The following is a 20432-nucleotide window of genomic DNA, read 5'->3' as shown; positions in this document are numbered from 1 at the left end:
ATGTTAAAAATGAGGCATGTTTTGCCTCTGGATATAATAATCCGTCTTTCTAACTGGTTGGAAGCGGAGTCCCCCAGCCTCTGCCAGGATTTGGTGGCCCAGCCTGGCCAAGAGGTGCTAACACCAGAAAAGGAATGAGAGCTGCGCTTTCTTTATGAAGGCCCAGATTGCACTCTTTGGTCTGGCAATAACAATTACTAATGACATTTAGAAAGAAATTAATGATGAGAAATGCAAGTTGGCATTTCGGGAGTGCCAGTCAGTAACATTGCATCAGAACTCGCAGGAGAGGCGGCGGGGGAGGTGCCTCAGAGGGGGGAGCGGAAGAGAGATAGATGGAAAATTAATTTTGTTGTGTCAATAATTAACACAGACCCTCCCTTCTCTCTTTTGAAGTTTTTACAAAATCCAGACATGTGATCCGTGTGCTAGTGTTGGAGGGGGGGCCTCGGGGATTCATGCAGGAGCTCTGATAGAGAATGGCACCATTCCCATCAGTCAACACCATCCACCGAGTACTCACTATACTGAGTGTGAAAATGAAAATAAGACACAGACCTTGTCATGAAGGAGCTCCCTTTCTGTTGGGAGAAGGTGGCCCCTAGCCTCGTGGTAGGTCCTGAAGAAATGGAAGCTGTTAGACATCCACAGAGTCAGCCAATCAAAAACACCCGAATGTACTCGCTGGATGGTGGGCTATTTTTTGTTGTTGTTGTTGTTTTTTTGTTTTTTGTTTTTTTTTTAAACAGAACCTGCTCTAAAGGGGGCTTATGTTCTCTCCTCCCTCCCTCCCCCAATCCCTGTCCCTCTCCCCACCCACAAACCCATACATTACCTAATACTTATAAAACCACATATAAATAAAGGGAAATGAGTAACAAGAATCAGCTCAGGTTCCCTGCTCTTCTTTCCCTTAGAATAAAGTCAGCTCTTTGTGGTGAGGGACAACTGGGTGAGCCCCGCGCCCAGGGATTTATGTCCAACAGGCACTTAATAAATAAATACTGAGCCGAATATGATGCCAGCTGCCTTCCTGTGGGCCAAGGGTCTGTGGGTAAGGGAATGCACAAAACAAGATTGGGTGATCAGGAAGGGCCCTTGATAGAATCTCAGATCAGGAGCTGGGAGGGAACAATCAGTGGGGAGAGGTAGGAAAGAGTCATGATCTTTTTTATTTGTTCGGGTTTGGGATGAATGTTTGTGATCAGGGACAGTTGGAGGGACAGATCCTGCTCACATGGAGAGAAAACATATAATCAATCGCTTATACCAATTTTCCTGCAAATGGAAATTAGATTTAAAGAGTCACATGCCAGGCCCTCTCTACAAGAGACACCGTGTTCCTAGAACAGCCAAGTCCATGATTTAAGGTTATCTGCTGTTTTGAATTCTCCCTACCACCGCCCCTCCACAGTGGACAGGGACGACTTGCCAGTGTCCTCATTGTCCAGCTGCAGTCACAACCCTTCCCCCACCGACCAGTTATCCCTAACTATCCTCAGCTTGCTCTGAGATGTCTTCTCCATGGCCCTACCTACGTGACCAGGTCTGCTCAGCCACTGGGTATCCACATAATGTATAAGATCTCCTTTAAGATGCTTAATGGCCCAGAGCCAGACCTCTGAAGAGACAGAAATTCACTTAAGGCAGCCTGCAGCAAAGCCCTCCTCTCAGTGGGGCTGGGTTCCGGGACAGTGGTCAGCAGCTCCCTTCTTTTCTCTAGCCTTGGAGCCTCATCGAACAGCTCTCCTCTGGCTTGCTCCCCCAAGCCAGCCTGGGCTCCCTGTCCAGACAGAGTGATGATGACACGTGTGCCTTAGTGTTTTCACAAGGAACGTCTTGATCATTAAATATAATAGGTCTCAGCTGCAGTTTTGGTCATTGGAGCATGCATACAATTCATCACAGCAAATTAGGTATGTCTTGCGTCTTCAGGACTTCTCTTCCCATAATTTGGGGGCATTTTTGAGGGGGTGGAAGCCCACTCCATGTGGACTGTGGGAAACCATTTTTTGAGGGAAAACATGCTATATTTGACTAAGGGGGGGAGTATGATCTACTAATGGTGTAAGAACCTTGATTTCCTGTTTAGGAAAGATATTTTTGAAGTAGAGAATTTCTCCTTTTTTTTTTTTTTTTTTTTTTTTTTTTAAAGTTTTTTGGGGACAGGAATTAAATGCATTTTGATTTCAATATCCTTTTATAAATATATTCACTTGATCACATATATACTTAGAAATAAATTCTGCATGGCTTTCTTAAAAAAGTACCATGTTTGCTATATTCAAAGATATAAGTTATGGGTTGGGAAGAAAACAGACTTTTTTTTTTTTTTGAGGTAGGGTATGGGATCTTTTCTTCTTCTCTCTGCTTCTAGTTTTGGAGAAAAGTCAACAAAGTCCTTGGTAAAAAGGTATACTTCTGTTCAAAGTTTCTTCTTCCCTAAATCCCCCTTTTACTTCCTTCAGTTCTCCAGTCCCATTCATTTAGATTCTGTCTTGAGCAAACTGTTTGTTAGAGGAAAAAAAGAACAAACCAACCAACCCATAAGATCTTTGTTGTACATCCCACACAGCATCCTTGTCCCTGCACTGGCTATATCCCATACCTAGTTTCTACCATTCATTATTTCTTGTTTCCCTCAAAACTGTTTTCATGCATCTCCTTTCATATGAAGACATTCCTGTTCCCTCTCGCCTGTTATTGGTACCCTCACCAATACAGATTTATCCTGTATTTTGTTCATATTTTGTGCATTCTTAGTTTTCCCGGATAGGTAGATCATAATAAGCTCCTTGAAGGCAAGAACTATTTCGCTTTTGTCTTTCTCTCTGCCTTGCACAGTTCTTAGCACCTAGAGGTGCATTTAAAAGATGCTTGTAGATGGACTGATTAATCTCAGCATTTGCATCTCACCCAGGATCTCTGCTTAAGGAGTCTATATGTCATCCCAGCTTTGTCTGGCTGATGACAGGGGATGGACCAGAGTTACATGTGACCCCAGAGAATCAAAAGATCAGAGCATGTTAGTTCACCCAGTTCAATCTCCCTGTTTTATAGATGGAATAACTGAGGCTATCCAGATTTTTATCAGTTTATCTCACATTCTTTTGCTTGGTGGAGGGAAACTGCCAAAAATCATTAAGTAGTCAGTTGGCCATGGCCACGGTCCGATCCCTTCTTTCTTGTGGAGTATTTGAAGACAAGAGAATGGCAATGATAAAGAACAAGGAATCAAGAGCTGGGAGTGAGCAGCTAACCAGCAGAGGTTTTGTGTGGGACAATAAGGGTGGAATAGATCCTGGCGAGTCTCTAGGACAAAAGGAAGTGTGATACGGTAAAAAGAACTGTATTTGGTTCTGGATTTGGCATTGGAACAACCATTTATAGGTTGTGAGTATCCTTGCTACTTACCACTTGTGTGACTTCTTCCCAAGGATTCATTTTCCTCATCTGCAAAATGAAGGGATGGGGTACATACACTAAAGCATTTCAAAGGTCCCTTCTAGCTCCGAGTCTTACAATTCTAGAAAACCTTTGTGATCTGAGACTTCTTCCTTCAGCTCTAAAAATGATCATATTTTAGTCAGGGTCTCTTTCTTGGATGAAATAATATATTCAGAATCCTTTCCAACTTTGAGGTTATACTGTATGATTCTAGGATTCTCCTACTGTGCTTTAGTAAAGAACATTTAAGGCATGGAGTCATAGAAGTGTGATTGTTCTAGCTTCCATTGGCTTTGGCTGGCTAAAGTTTGATTTATCCTGTGGTGCTCAGGATGGGTCTGCTATTCGTTCTGGAGGAGTGAACTGCCTCTTATGAGCCTTATTGTGAGGACTAGTCTCCAAAAGAAACAGAGAATTGTTTTGGATAATTCAGGACCTCACACATTCCTCTGCACATAGTATGAACTTGGTAAGTGCTTTTTGAATTGAATAAAAAGTTGGCAATAAATTCCTGGATTCTCTAATCAAAGACCCAGGAAACAATTTCAGGAATCAGAATGAAATCTCAGTGTTTGGCAAAAGATTGAGAGGAAAACCAGTGATTTCAGTATTTGAATATTTGGGACTCAGGCTTTACACCTGAGCATAATCTCTCATAGCATGTACAGAGGTCTGTGGAGATAGAATTTGTGAAAAAAGATGCTCTTTGGATGACTCAGTGATAAAGGATCTTTTCTAGATAAGAGGTTGTGTTTTTAATTTCCAAGTCTTCTAGATTTAGGGAGAAAGAAAAGGATGTATACAAAGTGAGAAATCTGCACCCAACTTCAATAATCAACATTGCTTTAAGGGAAGTAGATGGTATAATTATTCTCATTTTACAGAGTAGTGAACTGAGGTTTAGAAAGATTAAGAAACTATCCAGGGTCATTTAGCTGTATGCAGGTAGGATTCCAATTCAGATCATCTTGATTCTTAAGTTCAGCATTCTTTTCCATCCCCTCCCCCCCCCCCCAGTTGCCTCAAGTTAGCTTGCCTACTTCCCATTTCATTCTGCTTTTGTGCTCTTGTGTATTTGTGCAAACTAACCCTAATCATTTCACTCTACCCTGCCAGCTATGGCAGGAACACAATCTCTCCTCCTCCTCTTTGATAATCTGAATTCTTCTTTTCCTTTAATTCTCTTCCTACATGATCCTGCCAGATGAAAAGTGTTCCTGCCTCAGATTGTCCTAGAACTCATTGTTTAGATTTGCCTTTTGTCCTTCCCACACTACCTTGTATTTTTTTTATTTTGTAGGCATTTTGTTTACTCTTTATTAGACTATAAGATCCTTGAAGGCAGGGACTGTGTTGTTTTTCATTTTTACATCTCTAACCCATATATAATGTCTTGCACATAATAAGTCTTAGATGTTTACTCTTGTATTAACCTGTATAATTGGAAACCTGCAAATTAAAAGGGGGTAATAAAGACATTAAACACCCTTTCTACTCAATGGTTTATATTTCCTGAGTTTATTGTCAGATACGTCCCTCCTTTGTGGCTTACAGTTTCTCCATTTGTGATATTGGAGGGTAGTATCTTATTAAGGGGTCTCTGGGAAAAAGCCATTTGTAGTGATGGTTATTGGAGAGAGAGAGCATGGGAAAAGGAGTCTGTGGCCCATTTCACACATGGTGAAGCAGAGACAAGAACTAGATCCATCTGTTTTGGGCTGGGGGAAGGTGCCAGCCCAAGCTTTCCATAATGGCAAAGGGAAGAGATCCTGTGCCTTGCTTTTTGTCTTAAAGTCTGAGTTTGACATAACGAGTTTGGAGGACACATTAACCACTGAGGGAAAAATGAGCTGGCCCTATCCTGCTCTTTGGTTCCCCTTACATTTGCTGAAAGCAGCCCTGAGAGCTGAATAGCCGCCCCAGAGAGTGGGGAAGGGTTGATGGGCAGTGATTTTTGCCAAGGGCAACACTGCCCATTATGAAGCAACATCGAACCCGCAACACAACTGTGAAGTTGACTTTTCTTTTCCCGCTTCCCTCCTACCTAGCCATTCCCCTACTCCAAGTGCCCACTGCTGTCTTCTGAGGTTCCCCACTGAGGGTCCCACCTGGCTTGCCCCAGATAACTCTCTGTCTGATCTTACCTTTCCTTTCTCCTGCCAAGCTCTGTTCTCACTGTGTGACAATGGATGTTGAAGACCGAATCAGATAAACTAATCCCAGCTCATACATTCCTCTTAGAATCTGATAGTGTTTTATAAGTTATTAGAGTTGTAAGGGACCTGAAGGAAGGTCATCTAATTCAACTCTCTCTTTTTAATAGATGGGGAAACTGATACGTAGAGACAGCAATGTGTAGTTTGCTCCTTCCAGATGACAGACTGCCTTAATCCAATCAAAATGTATATAATTCTCTTAAAAGACCCTTAAGGAGGAACTTTATTAGTAGGAATTTAAATTAATGTGTCAGTCCAATGGGAAGCAATGTTTTTTGGGTAGGGGACAATTCCTAGTGCAATGGCACTGCGGTGGTGCAATTCATGCGGTGGTGGGCAGCCACCTATTCTGTCTATGCATAAGGCAGTCAGTCCTCAATAATAGAATTTCTGAGGTATAACAGCCCAGGCAGCTCCCTGCCAATAATAATAATTCCTCACATGGATACAACACTTTCCTTTTCAACTTGCTTTCACATCTATTATTCAGGTGATTCTCACAGCAAGCCCGTTGTGAAGTTGACACACTAGAGTGTACTGGTTGGAATTCGAGACTTGGACAGTTACTAGCTGTGGGGATCATAGGATAGTCACACTCTCTCAGAGCCTTAGTTTCCTCATCTATAAAATGGGAATAATAATAAATATCCACCTTGGAGTTTGGGGCATCCACTGAGATTATATGTAAAGGACTTTACAAACCTCCAAGTTCTCTATAAATATTAGTTATTAATTTATAGGTTGATGGTTAGTGTTAATGACAATTCAAATGTTGGTGATTTTAAAATGACAGATCCTCGGAAAGAGCTCAAAGGTCATCTCATTCAAGCTGTAGCCATTTAAGCATTCCCAGTTAGGACCTCTCTGACGTGTGATCCTTTGATCCACCTGATCACCTACATTGATGGGTAACTTAGCTCCTTCTGAGGCAGCCCATTCCACTACTTACTTGTTCAAGGCCACACAGCTAGTTAGCAATGGAGCCAGATTCCATTGTGTTTAGGGCATGAGTGCCACTATCCCAGGATGAAACAGGGAAATAAACTTCTCTGCAAGGAAGTGGTAAAACTTTTCCCTGTCACGGTCTTTCTGTAGTCAGCCCTGCACAAATCCAAAAGGAACAATGAGACCCTGCTCTCATCTTTTCTTGCTGCTGCCGGCAACTGCTAGGGGTTCATCTCTATGGAGATGTGGGTCCAGCCATTTGGGGGATGGGTCACCCTGACTTGAGATGTTCTTCATGTAGGATCTGGCTGCTCTCTCACTCCTCAATCCAAAAGAAAAACTAATAATAAAACCCCCATACTACTCCCTCGCTCTCCACCCCCACCCATACTCTTCACCATCAACAATGTAAAACTGTTTTTGGCCTAGATGAAAGAATTTCTAGTTAGGATCCCTGTCTGGGATAAGATCAAAGAGGAGAAACAATAGTAGCATTCACCCAGGATGCAGAGTCGTAAGGAAATGATGGCGGTGGTGGAGGAGGAGGCAAGAGGAGGTTTGCATCTTTGGTCATCCATTTCTAAAGATACTTCATTATTGTATTTGATTGTGACAATAACCGTTCCATTCCCTGCCTTCCTTTTACAAGGCTGCTATGTTACAGAACATCTTTCCTTTATTTCCTCTGCTTCTTGGCATGGGCTAGGAAACATACTGATGTGGGGACATTTGCATTTTAGAGTATAATTCTCCCGAGCCTTAGCTCCCCCAGGGTGGCTATTATTAGTTGCCTTGTTTTGTTGGGTGACTGTGTGAATTGGAGTGTGTTTACGGGGTAGGTTCTCTAATAGAAGACTTCGGTTCTCTCTTAATAATATATTCTCTGGTGGGTCTTATTTCCAAAGCACCACAGTAGGGAACCATGGCTCCCCTGGGCTTTGTTCCACTTTTTTTCCTTTCACAACAACATTTTATTTAGTGTTTTTATGGGGAGGATACTGACCAGCTGAATGAGATATTTCCCATTCAATAGAGAGGCCAGCTTTGGACCTTCTCTAACTCAGGCCCATGGATTCTGGACTTAGAAAAGGGAAGGTGCTTCTGAGAGGCAATTCATAGGATCATAAATACCATTAGAGCTGGAAGGAACCTCAGACGCCATGTAGTCTCACTTCATCCTTTTGAGGTTAAATATCTTTCCCAAGGTCACCCAGGTGGTATGGCAGAAGTGAGGTATGGACTCACATTTTCTTTTCCGTTACTCTTTTCATTTTACTATGTTGCCTTTCTTAAATTCTGATGCTATCCTGACTCAGGCTCAGTAGATTCCAAAAAGTTTCAAATTGTGTTTTTTCAACTAGAGGAGGATGGGTCTCCCTGACCCATTTTCAGGGGAATGACTCCTAAATGGAACTAGGGGGAGGAAAGTCTTTGGAAGCAACTCAGAAAAGTCTATCCCGCAAAACTAATTGATCCACAAACCAGTCATTCAACAAACATTTTAAAAGTACTATATGAGCCTGACACTATACTTCTTAGGGCTTCTTAAACTTTTTCCACTTGTGACCCCTTTTTGCCAGAGAAAATTGTTATATGATCCCAAGTATATAGGTTTATAAAATAGGTATACAAATCAAATATTTACAGATAATAAATCATAATTCTATGATTCCCATATTAATTATGAGAGCCCCCCCCCATGGGGTTGAGAACTACAATTTAAAAAATTGCATTAAATTAGATGCCAGGGATACAAAGTTGACAATGAAATAAATCCTCCTTTCCTACAAGAAGCTTATATTCTATTGTTCCTCAATGTTATTGATGGATTGGTCCTTGATCCTCATGCTCTATCTTGACAAATGATACAACGTACCATCAGTGGTACCTCCAATGAGAGAGGTGTCTTTCCTCCTTATGCAACTCATTATGTTTCTTGGTCAAGGTGATGCAGCTAGTTCATGGTAGAACTAGTATGAAGACTCCTGGTCTGGCGTTAGGCTTGCTGATGACCTTATGGAGGAGGTGAAAGAATATATGACCAGTGTCCTTCCCATGCACTGAATTCTCTACCCTTGTGCTGTCATATCTCCTTTCTTTTCCTTCTCTTTACAATTGACATTCCTCAAACCAGAGATTCCTAAAAGCTCGGGAGTTCCAAATTTAATTGAGTCACTCACACAAGACAGATTCCCTGGCCAAGCATGGTGTGACACTCACTTCCTGCTGATCCAGAGTGGCAGACAACAGCCTAGCTTGTTGTCTGGGAGGTGAAGGGAAAAACCTCACACAGGCTTTCCCCTTCATGTAAAGGAGACATTGCTTCCTGACTGCCTGGGCAAGCTATTTTCAGAGATTCTTCTAGGGCAAATGGAGGCTGGTCTTGACATCATTTTGATGAGCTTCATGATAATTTGATGGGCTGTTGTTTTGAGAATGGTGAGTGGGGGTGGTGGGGGGAGACAACAACCGCCTCACAAACTAATTCTGAATTTATAGGTGAGACCGACAAAACTAGATAAACACAGTCTGTGCTTTTAGGAGTAGGGAATGAGGAATGAAGAGAAGAAAAGGAATTGGAACCCCAGATATGCCAGCTTAGTGTTGCTGCCCTGGCAGGGAGGAGGGATGTCACCTGGCTTTTAGAGGGAGCCATGGATATCACTCTCAGTTTTAATGAAGTGTATTAACTAAATTGTGTTCTGAGTATTCATTCAGCCCTGTTTATAGCACGCTCTCGAGTACGTTTACTGTTTGTCAGAAGTGCAAACTAGTGAACATATGAAGCTTTAAGACAGGCCATCTGTTCGTCTTAGACCCTTGGACGATTGTCAAACTGTTCTAAAAATAAGCCCACACAAATGATAAGGGGGGGCACAGGTGAATTTTTTTTCCTCAGCACTATGTAGCAGAAAGGGGAGCAAAGTTGCCCATAGAATAAGGAGGGAGAAGAAGAAGGAAGAGGGGAAAAAAGGGAAGGAGGAAGAAAATGAAGAGAAAGAGAGAAGCAAAGATAATGGTTGGGACATCCCATTTATCTTCTTTTTATCTGATTTTCTTGGTTTCTTCTTATAGCGTCTCCCTTTTTGGTCATCCCTAACCACAGGCTTAGGGCTAGCCTGGTACTAATTGATGTTTCATGCATCCCCCTTGGCTCCCAATAGGAAATAATAATCTCTTATGGCTTGAGCTGGGGCCCAGCCTGTATAGTTTGCCCAAAGTAATCTCTTTTTTTAAAGTCAAGCTGATAAAAAAAGAAAACCAAACTAATCTTTATTGATGGAACTAGAATTCTCAAACTTATGGAGCTAGATGGCCATGTAGATAGAAAGCAAGGAGGGAGGGGCAAAGGGACAGAAATAGAACTTTGCCTTTCCCTTGAAATAAGACTTGTGACTATGATGATTACTCTCTTTTTATACATAGGTTGTTGTCAGTAGAATGGATTAACTGTTTGACTGAGAATTAGATCCTGTTTCATATCCTGAGATCTGTGATATTTGGCAAGTCATTTAACCTTTCTGCCTCATGTAAAATGAAAATAATAATAGCACAAGCTTGTTGTGAGGTTCAGATCAGATAATAATGTATATAAAATGTTTTGCAAATCTTAAAGTATTATCTATTTTCATACAGTCCTTTATAGTTTATAATATGCCTTCCTCACAAGTCTGTGAGCTGGGTAATACATGTATTATTATCTCTACAGGTGAGGAAATAAAGACAAAGTTATATCATATTGTGAAAAGAGTATTTTTTTTATTGGGACCCTAGTTTTTGCATATTAAAATGCAGAGTTTAGACTAGGTGATCCTTAAGATAATTTATAGCTTGATATCGTATGTTCCTATAATTTGGCCATAGAGCTAGGTAAGTGTTGGAATCAAGATCTGAATCTAAGTCTTTTGACTTTGTTTCTGTCTTATCAAGGAAGAAAGAATGTCTGGCAATTTTTTTTAAGACCACAATCATCAAAATAACATGTATTTAGCTGCTACTGTAAGATATATAGTAGCATATACAGTGCTTGCTATATATATAGCAATGTATTTAGATATACAGTGCTTGCTAGGTGTTAGGTATTTCTGAAAGATACAAAGTAAATAGGGTTTCCTGCCTAGGAGGACTTTATGTTTAACTGGAGGAAGAGGTGTACTACCTTTGTGCAACAAGCACAGTGATTTAGGACAAGTGAGTGTTTGGGTGTGATGCTATCTTAGCCAAATATATATATATATATATATATATATATTAGCAATATTGCAAGATGTACTGATATACTTTAATCCCTGAAACTTTGTTCTGGTGACAATTCAGCTCCTCTTATACCTTTTAGCCCAGGAAGCACCTTGAGGGGGAGCGGTCTTTTCAGGTTGAGGCAAGGTTGAACAATAATAATAATAATAAAAAGAACAATAAATTTGGAGTGAGAGAACTTGGTTTCATGTTCTTGATCTGCCATGTATTACCTGTCATAGCTACATAAAATTACTACAACTCATTTAATTTTTCTACGCTTCAGTTTCCTCATTTAGTAAAATGAGATGGTAGGTTTAGATCACTTATAAGTTCCCTTCCAGAACATCTAGGTGGCACACTGGGTAGAACTGTGGGCCTGGAGTCAGGAAGATCTGAGTTCAAATTTGACCTCAAACACTTAATAGCTGTGTGATATTGGTCAAGTCACTTAACCCTGTTTGCCTTAGTTTCCTCATCTGTAAAATGATCTGGAGAAGGAAATAGCAAACTACTCTGGTAAATTTGTCAAGAAAACCCCAAGTGGGGGGCATAAAAAGACAGATATGACTGAAACTACTGAACAACAGGAAGTTCCATTCCATCTCTAAATTTATGATGTCCTAAGTCTTTCTCTTTCCCTCTCTCCCCCTTCCCATTCCTGTCTTCCCTGTAGGGGCCACTTTGTGACTATCCATTTTGAAATGTTCCTCCCTGATATTGTACCAGGGAGAAGGAAATAGTGGGTGTGCTTGGAATATTGGTTGGGATATGAAAAACATCAAAGATAGAGAGTAATGTCAGGAGATTCTAGAGAAAAAGCCAAAATGTGAGGGAGGAAATTCTCAAGTGTGTTTTTGACAAGTTGGTAGGGTAGTCCTTGGAGAGAGAAAAAATATATAGTGATTAATGGACATCATCATCATTGTCACCTCATCAGAGAGATATTCTAGCAACCTCTCTCCCTCCCCCAAGCATTTTCAGTCTCTCCCACTGCTTGTGTGGTTCTTGGGACCACCTTGTAATCTCTGTTATCTATAAGGAGGGACTGGGAAGAAGTCAGTCAGTCAGCCAGTCGTGCCTCCATCCTCTTCCTTGTGCTCAGCCTTGTGGAGGAGACTTGAGTAGTAGGATACCAGCTCTGGCTTCAAGGCACTTCCTTTGTAGCTGGGAATAGGAAAAGGGTCTAATTAACCTAAGAAACAGTGAAAGAATCATATAGACTAGAAGTGAAATAGACTCAGAAAAGAAGAACTGGTGCTTCTGTGGGAGGGATCGTGAATTTAGGATAGGAAGGAACGTTAGATATTATCTAGTCCAATGCTCTTATGTTACAGAGAAATTAACTGAGTCCCATTGAGGTTAAATAGCTTGCCTAAGGTCACATAAGTAGTAGAATAAGGATTCAAACAATTATGGATAAGGGAAAATGAGTATTTTATCGTCAGAAGATAGTAATTCATGTTCATGGCTTCAGTTCTTATTTACTGTGTGACCTTGTGCTATTAATTTTAGTTTCCTCTTCTGTAAAATGGGGATAAAACTTGTACGACATATCTCACAGGGCTACTTTGAGGAAAGTTCTTTGTATACCTTAGAAAATTATTAATTATTATTATTATTGTTATATGACCCCAGTCTTTAATATACTCTCACTAAACTAATATTTATTAAGCATTATGGGAGAGAATCTTTGACTTCAGGGAGTTTATACTTTATTCTTGTTCAGTCATTCACTCCTCTCTGACTCTACATGGCCCTATAGACAGATCCAGTATCTTGGCTTTTCTTTGTCCGTATACCCCCATTTTACAGCTGAGGAACTGAGGCAAATAGGGTTTAGGTATTTGCCAAGGGTTACATAGATAGTAAGTGTTTCAGGTCACATTTGAACTCAGATCTTCATGATGCTAAGCTTGATGCTCTATCACTGTACCACCTAGCTTTAAGTACATGAATAAGGAAAACATATCTAAACAAAACAAAACCTCTAGAAGAATTCAGAGGTAGTATGTAATTAAAATATGTGTGGAGATCTCCTTGAGTGGATAGGTTAATGAGGGAAGACTTCTCGAAAGAGGTGAGCATTAAATTGGGCCACCTCATCCCACCACCCCTCTTCCTTTAAGTATCTAGGTTGTTCTAGGGGAAGAGAATCCATCTACTAGCCTGTGAGCTCCTTCCAGGTAAGGAGCCATCCTGTATTTCTCTTTTTATCCCCTGCTCAGTATAGAGTAGAGGGCTCAGAAAGTATTTTGAGCAAATGAACAACAGAGTGGCTCCTCTTATCTTGGCTGCAGAGGGGGGAAAAAGAGCAATTTCTTGGGCTCTTCTCTCAGTCCCAGATGGGGTCTTGCCTCCCTAGGATGCTCGTGGCTTCTGTTGGCATCCAGAGTGGTCTGCCAGCCTCCCTTGCCTCCCCTTCACCCATCTCTAACATATGGTCCTGGGGTGCATGAGCATGCTTTCCTAGGCAGTCTGTCTCCAGAACAGGCTTGTACCAAATACCTCGATTCGTAGCAGATGCACAATTACACTATAGAGCGGATGGATTATGGCCTAAAACCATCTTCCTCCCCCCTCCTCCCCTCCCCACCTTTGCCGTTTTATTTTATTCACCTGCTCCTCTGTCGTACACCTGTGACTTGCTGGCAGGCAGGGAGAGCCCTAGCACGAGTGCCAGCCTTGGAGTGGGTCTCCCTCCCTCCACCACCACCTCCCTTTTCCCCTCCAGGGCCTTTATGAGGCCAGGAAGTGTTCGGTTTCGGTGTCGGTAGCATCTTTAAAAACCGATTTTCCTCATTTTCTGAAAGGCCTAAATATAGCATGGGCGTAAACAGAGAAGTAGACGTTAAGCCAAAATGCCCTTGTGAGAACCATGCCGGTTGGAAGGAGCCCTTTAAGAAGGTTTGATTAAGTTCTCCTCTATCCCTCCTACTGCAGCTCAAAGCCATGGGGGGAAGGAGCTGCAGCTTCTTTTAGGGTTATTGAACTGTGTGAATTTTCAGCCGATCAGCATGGAGTTACTTAGCACAGGTGTTTGGGTAATTGGGAGGCCCGGACGACAAGGGACACTTTGCGTCCCTCCACTCCCACTCCCACCCTTTGTTGGGGCCGGTGCCAGTTCTGAGCTGCCTGGCAGGTCTTTTCTTGCCTTGCTAAGTTTGAGCAAAGATGGTTCTGCACTTATTTGGAGGGCTCACGGGGTCTCTCCCACTAATTTTGACATGAAAGCTCACACTGACTGTTTCATCATGTTTTTAAAATGTTCCTTCTGTGGATACATCTTGTTCCTTCAGTTAGCCTTGGAGCCCCATGAGAACAAAGACTGTCTTTCCCTTCTCTTTGTTTCTCACTTAGTGCCCTGGGCCTTGGGATCTCATCTAGGAGCAGCTGTAAATAGAATTTAGGGTTCCCTTCTTCTCTTTCCCTGTCTTCCTGAATCTCGTACACTGACCTCGGGCAAGAGCTTCCAGTTTACAAGAGGCCTCTGTTCACCTTTGCTCTCTTTTCTTCAGGTGTGTAGTTCAAGCTGCTTGTTTAAGGGACTTGTCTGAGGTCATGTATGTCATAAGTATCAGATGCGGAATTTGGATCCAGGGCCTCTGCATCCAAAACCATGGATGCTTCCAGGTTAATGAATTTATAGGCAGAGAACTAAGCATGAAATTCCATTTTAGCCATTTTTCTTTCTCAAGGCCTCAATTTCTCTATCTGTAAAATGAAGGTGTTGGATTAGATGATTAATCTAACTCTGAAAGGGCCTCAGAGACCATCCATCTATTGTCCAAACTCAGATCAGGTAGGATGGTCTAGTGGTATTGGCACTTTTCCAGGAAGCTATTCCTACATCAATGATCTCCATCCCTCTCATTCCCCTGTCTGCTTGAATCTCTCTCTCTCTCCCTCCCTCCTTTCCTCCATCTCTCTGTCTTTCTTTCTCTCTCTCTCCCTTCTCCTTTCTCTCTTCCTCTTTTTCCCTCATCCCGCCTTCTCTCTCCTTCACTCCCTCCCTCCTTCCCTCCCTTTTTTCTACACCTCATTCTATTTCTGAATTTCTCTGTGTCTGAGAGAAATTCAGAAGATTTAGGTTCAATCCTGTTACATCCTGGATATATGACCCCTGGGTCAGTTACTCAGCTAACCTCTCAGTGCCCTGAACAATAAATTGTAAAACCTGTTGGGATTTGCATTGGTAGAGGAAATTTTTATTTTGGGAGTTCTCTATAATCAGGGAAACCAAAATTTCTTTTTTAAAAGCACTAATATAAAAGGAAACAGATCATTTCCTTTTTAGTAATTTCATGAAATCGGGATAACGAAAAGGACCTAAGAAAATGCTGCTTTAACCTCAATACTGTCTTCTGTGAAATAGTAATTATTAAGAAGATACAAACATTATCTGTTTGTAGTGAGAAATTTAATTGCATGATGAAATTTTTCAGCTATCTTTGGATTCGGAGGATGAAAGTTTAAATCTTGGCTTTGTCAGTTACTTCTTCCCCACTTTGCATTTCATCTTTCTGTTCTGTAAAATTTGAGGGGTTAAATTCAGCCACCTCTGTCCTGTGCCAAATCTGTGTGTGTGTGTGTGCACATGCACATATGATTCTAACCCACACACACATGCATGCATACATAGAAATAGATAATTGGATGGATGGATGGAGAGCCCTGCCTTCACTCATTCTCAACCCCAGTGCCTCCGTGGGGAGGGGAGGTGATACAGGGTTTGCAGAGCCCTGACTGGTGTGGCGTTCTCTCTGGCAGCCCTTACCAAACTGGAAAGCATCCATTCCACCGCAGGCTTGGTGATAGACTCTTTCGAAGTGTGAAGAGGCTCGTGACGAGGTTGGCTACCGTGTGGGGGAGTTGTTTCAACCACAGTAACTCTCAGAGACTGTCCCTATGTTCATGGGGCCTTCTGCTAAGCACTTCTGAAATCCTGGTTCCCTGAAGTGCTGTGGCTGAAAGCTTTCAGGAAAGACAATATCTGGGACTGGACATCACTAGCTTTATGGGTGGGTTTTATTGTGTCTCTTGTGAGGAGGGATGACTTTTCTAAGCTCTTCTGTCAGAAAAATATGGCCTGGGCTGCTCACTCTTGCTCTGGCCTGGGGAGTGTCACTCTCTGCAGGAAAGGCAAGAGAGAAAGCATTCATTGGGCAGCTCCTCTGTGCCCAGCCCTTCCTTAGGTCCCAGGAGAATACGAGAGCAGACAATGGCATGGTGCATTCTCTTAGGGAGCACGCGGTGCCACTGGAATTCAGAGGAAGGGAGCAGATCTCCCTGGTCTGAGGGCTGGAGAGGTGAATAGCCAGACCTTGAAGGATGGGTAGCCTTCAGATAGACAAAGAAGGAACAGCTCGAGCAAAGGTATGGAGGCAGGATTGAGCTGGCAGTGCAGGTGTTGATTGGGCTGGAAGGGGGAAGAGAGGGGCAATGGCGAGGTCACGCTGGTGCTCCTGTTTGCCCAGAAGGGCGCCGCCGGATCCGCCATCCCCGTCAGCGTGGGCCCAGCGTGCTTGTGGGTGGGGGAGGCTTCACTCAGGGAGCTTCATTATCAGATTTAGAGCCACATACCATTCCTTTATTGACCTGCCTCTTGCAATCAATGCCAGAGCCACATAGGTTTGAAATCATGTTCCTTAACGGTGGAGTATGCTGGTGGCGCATTATCTCCTGAAAGACACCCCCTAAATGAGGGTGATCTTTTCTGGCATAGAGAGGCCGGCCTTCATTCCCACTGTGGTGGATGGTGGCTCCTTTGCCTTTATTATTATTGTTATTATTACTGTTATTCAGCACAACCTAAAAATAGAATCCTAATGATGTGAGATTGGAGTTGTCATTATCACACCGAGCCAGGAACAGGCTGGAGAACAAGGAGACGACCAAGGGTAGATGGGGATTTTTTCACCTTTCTTTCTCCAATATCCCCCCACCCCCACCCCAACCCTCCAAACAAGACAACTCACCCTTCAATACATTTCCTGTCTGAGGTCAAGCATTTTAATCATATTGGAGCAGTTTGTCACTGTGACTAACAATCTATTTACCAATAATAATTCTATTCAATAACTTTATTCCTTTTCTCACCGTTCTCCCTCTCCCCTTCCCAGATTCCCTTTGTTTGGAGATTTTGGTCACAGGTTCCAAACTGACTTGTCAGATAAGTCTTCTTATCTACAAAAGAGGGAATGGAAGTTTTTTCCATTGGGTAAAAGGGAATTGAGTTTCCAGGTCCTTCTGTAATCTGGTTCATTCAGAAGTTGTTTGGGTTCTAGATTGAAAAGGCATGTTTATATCTTCCCCCCTAAATAATTATCCAATTTACCCCATTCGGTGTGAACAATGATTATTTTGCATCTTAGCTTTTGGAAGTTGCATATAGTCAAAGGGGAGAATGTAGCATTTAGAACTATAAAAGACATTGAAGATGATCAAATCCAGCCTTGTTTTCTAAATGGAGAATCCCCAATCTTGAGAATGGAGATGAATTGAGTTGGAGCTGGGACTTAAAACTACCAATTCTAATATTTCCTAGAGTGCTGGCCCATTCACGGAGAGCCCTAGCTTTGCCATCAACCGATCAAGGACATCTTCTCTTCCCTGACCCTTCATTTTCATAGAGTATTAAGTTCTTTAGATGCCTTCCAGCTCATACCTTTTATTGAAAATTCTACCATGAGTGATCATTTTTTTTTTTAAAGACAAATGGATACAAGACAATAAGTTCTTTTTATAGTCTTGGTAACTAGGTGAAAGCTGCAGGTGCTTCCTCCCAGTGTCATCTTGGGTAAGTCCCTTAAACTCCCTGGATTTCAGTTTTCTCCCTTGTTTGATCATGTTCCTATGATCAAATTGTCGATAGAGTTTTTCTGTGCCGGAGAACTTCAGATTTAGGAACTCAACACCACTTCTGACACCTGGTGGTCAGTTGGTGACGCTGCATGATCTGGAAACTGCCTGGGCTTTAAATGGGGTCAGGGCTACCTGGAGCGTCCTGGCCCGGGAACGGAGATTCAGCCATTAACTATTTTCACAAGACAGATGCCGTTGTGCTAACCCAGCGTAGTCCTCTGGAACCCAGAGCGCTTTGCTTCTTTCTCCTATCTTCCTTCTGTGAGATGTGTCACATTTACCTGGATGCTCTCCTAAGGAATTATGGTGTGGACTAATGGGAAGGGAACGAGACTTGTAGTCAGAAGGCCCAAGTTTGAATCCTGAGTCTTCTGCTCACCAGCTAGGGGGTCTTAGGGAAGTCCCTGTCCTTCCTGAGGCCTCAGTTTCCCCATTGGTAAAATGAAAGGGCTTCGCAGATGATTGCTAAGGATACATGTATATGTACACATTTTTTATTTATATATATATATATATAACATATATGATAAATTTACTATATTTATTATTATTATTATTATTTTTGTCAAGAAGAATTCGGTGATTCCAAGTGGGTGATTATGTTGAGAACAAGGAGCAGGGAAATCGACCTCCCTTTCACTTTGTGGACTTTGAGAGCGGAGCCTTCTCTGAGACCGCCGGGCCAGTTTGGGGCCCAGTCTCTGGGTTTGACCTCAGTCAGAACAGGCTCTGGTCGCGGTCCACGAGAAGATGCCCTTGTGCCCCCGATGGGCTCCCTCCGAGTCCTGGGGGAGCTGGTAACCTTCTTTCAGGAGGAAGAAACTGTTTGGTTGCAGGCTCCTAAATTACATCATGATTTATTTCTCCCCGGCACAAAGCGGCGCGACAGACCGTCACGCTCGCTGCCTCGAGTCGCAGTGGTTTGGGGCGGCAGGTGCTGCTCGCAGCCCCGCTCGGACGGGGAGAGAGCCCAGCACCAGGCTGCCCCTGAGCCCGCGGCCGAGGGGCCGAGCTTTCCTTTCCTCCGGGGTGACACGTCAGTGGTTTCTGTGCTGTGGGTACAGCCCGGCTGCAACCGCTGAAGTGTTTCTTGGACTGAGAAGTGCGGGGAGCAATCTGGTGCCTCTCCCTGCCAGCCCTCGGAGCCGCTACCGGGAGAATAAAGAAGGAAATGTGGCGGGGAGGTCTCGAGGTGATGAGAGATTTATTTTCCTCTTAATTGTTACAGCAAAGATAATTCCCAAGGAGGAGAAAAGGGGGGCCCTTTCAATGGCGCTTCCCTCCCCCGACGTTGCCCCTTCTCTCAGAGTATTCACGTGGCAATGGTTGTACTTGACTGGTCTCAAAAAAGAGAGAGAGGGAGAGCAGGCGCCCAGGTCTGTGCCAGCATTAACAGAGCTCCGAGTACAAAGCGAAGGCGCCGGATTGGCAGCCCTTACTTACGAGGCCTTTTCCTTTATTACATTTTGTTTGGTAATAATTGAGAAGCTTTTATGCGGCGCTCCGCGTAAATGGCACTGAGTAGGAGGGTATGGACATGCTTTCTATTATTCTGCCCCTCATGCGTGTCTCCTTTTCTCGTGTTTCCAGAACCACACGTTGAGCCAGCACGCGCAGTGAGCTTCTGGCACTACAGGACTCCTCTCTGCAGAAGACTTGACGGAGACACAGTGGGGAGGGCCATTTGAGCATTACATCCAATCAAAGTGTCATTTGCAACCCAGATGTAAAACTCTAATGATTTGGCCATGAGGCGCTGCTATTATAAGCAGCTGGAAATGAATATTAATGAAAGAGATTAAAAGTATTCCATGCTCAGTATTTTTTATTGTCCCGCTTTAGCTAGTATACTTTGAGAGCTTCCGCGGCAGACTACGTTTCTAGCGTTAGAGAGATCGCTTTTTGGTGCTGTTGTCCTTCGTTGCTTCCTGTATTATATTAAATAGTTTCCCCTCCTAAAAAAGAAAAAAAAAAAGAAAAAGAAAAAAAAAAAAGGTTAGGTGTGATTTTTTTTGTTTGTTTTTTTTTTTTCATTTCTTTTTTTCTTTTTTCTTTTTTTTCTTTTTTTTTCTTTTTTTGGTTGCTTTGTTAAACTCCTTTTAAATTGCAATCCTAGGTAATTGTGCATTGTGATGTGATTGCTTGGCTATCGTCTGAATATTCCTTTTTAATTTTTTAATTAAAGACTAATGCTTTGATTGGATTTGCCAGTTCACCGGACAGTGATTAAAACTATGTAATGAATATAATCGGTTTCAGTGCAACTGGATGGTCTGCTTTTTAAATGTGACTTAATCTGATTGCAATAACTAGTACAGTTCAATAAAGGGAATACATTCAATTAGCGTCTGGGTGTTTGAATCTGGGCTTTGAGCTGCACATCATGCTTTCTGCACGTGTGTGTGTGTGTGTGTGTGTGTGTGAAAGAGAGAATATGTGAGAGTGTGTGTGTGTGTGTGTGTGTGTGTGTGTGTGTGTAACAAGATGACAATAGCAATGGTTTTCCAAGGGAAGGGACAGGGATGGAGTGGGTAGGAGGAGAATATTAATATCCATAAAACCTCACAGAAAACTGAACAGGGCAACAAAACCCACCTCTCTCTACCCTGTTAGCCAGTTCTCTGTCCCCCTGGTGGTGAATGACCATGTGTACCCTGTTCAGGCCAGGCTCAGATGGCCGTCACAGGCTCCAGGCCAACACTTAAGCCCTGTTGCCAAAGAACA

General features: G+C 42.7%; 1 protein-coding gene across 2 annotated transcripts in view; it reads left to right on the top strand.

The window, feature by feature from the left end:
- Positions 1-20052, top strand: part of ZNF423 (zinc finger protein 423) — a 399295-nt gene extending 379243 nt beyond the window's left edge. For both annotated transcript variants that reach the window (XM_031954447.1, XM_031954448.1), the window contains one exon: positions 19299-20052. In XM_031954447.1, the coding sequence (XP_031810307.1) occupies positions 19299-19328 (30 nt within the window). In that variant the 3' untranslated portion in view covers positions 19329-20052. The remainder of the gene's footprint in view (positions 1-19298) is intronic.
- Positions 20053-20432: the final 380 nt, after the last annotated feature.

This window comes from Sarcophilus harrisii, chromosome 2 (assembly GCF_902635505.1).
Source record: "Sarcophilus harrisii chromosome 2, mSarHar1.11, whole genome shotgun sequence".
NCBI lineage: Eukaryota > Metazoa > Chordata > Mammalia > Dasyuromorphia > Dasyuridae > Sarcophilus > Sarcophilus harrisii.
Note: the sequence above shows the minus strand (reverse complement) of the source record. Positions and strands in the feature narration are given on the sequence as shown.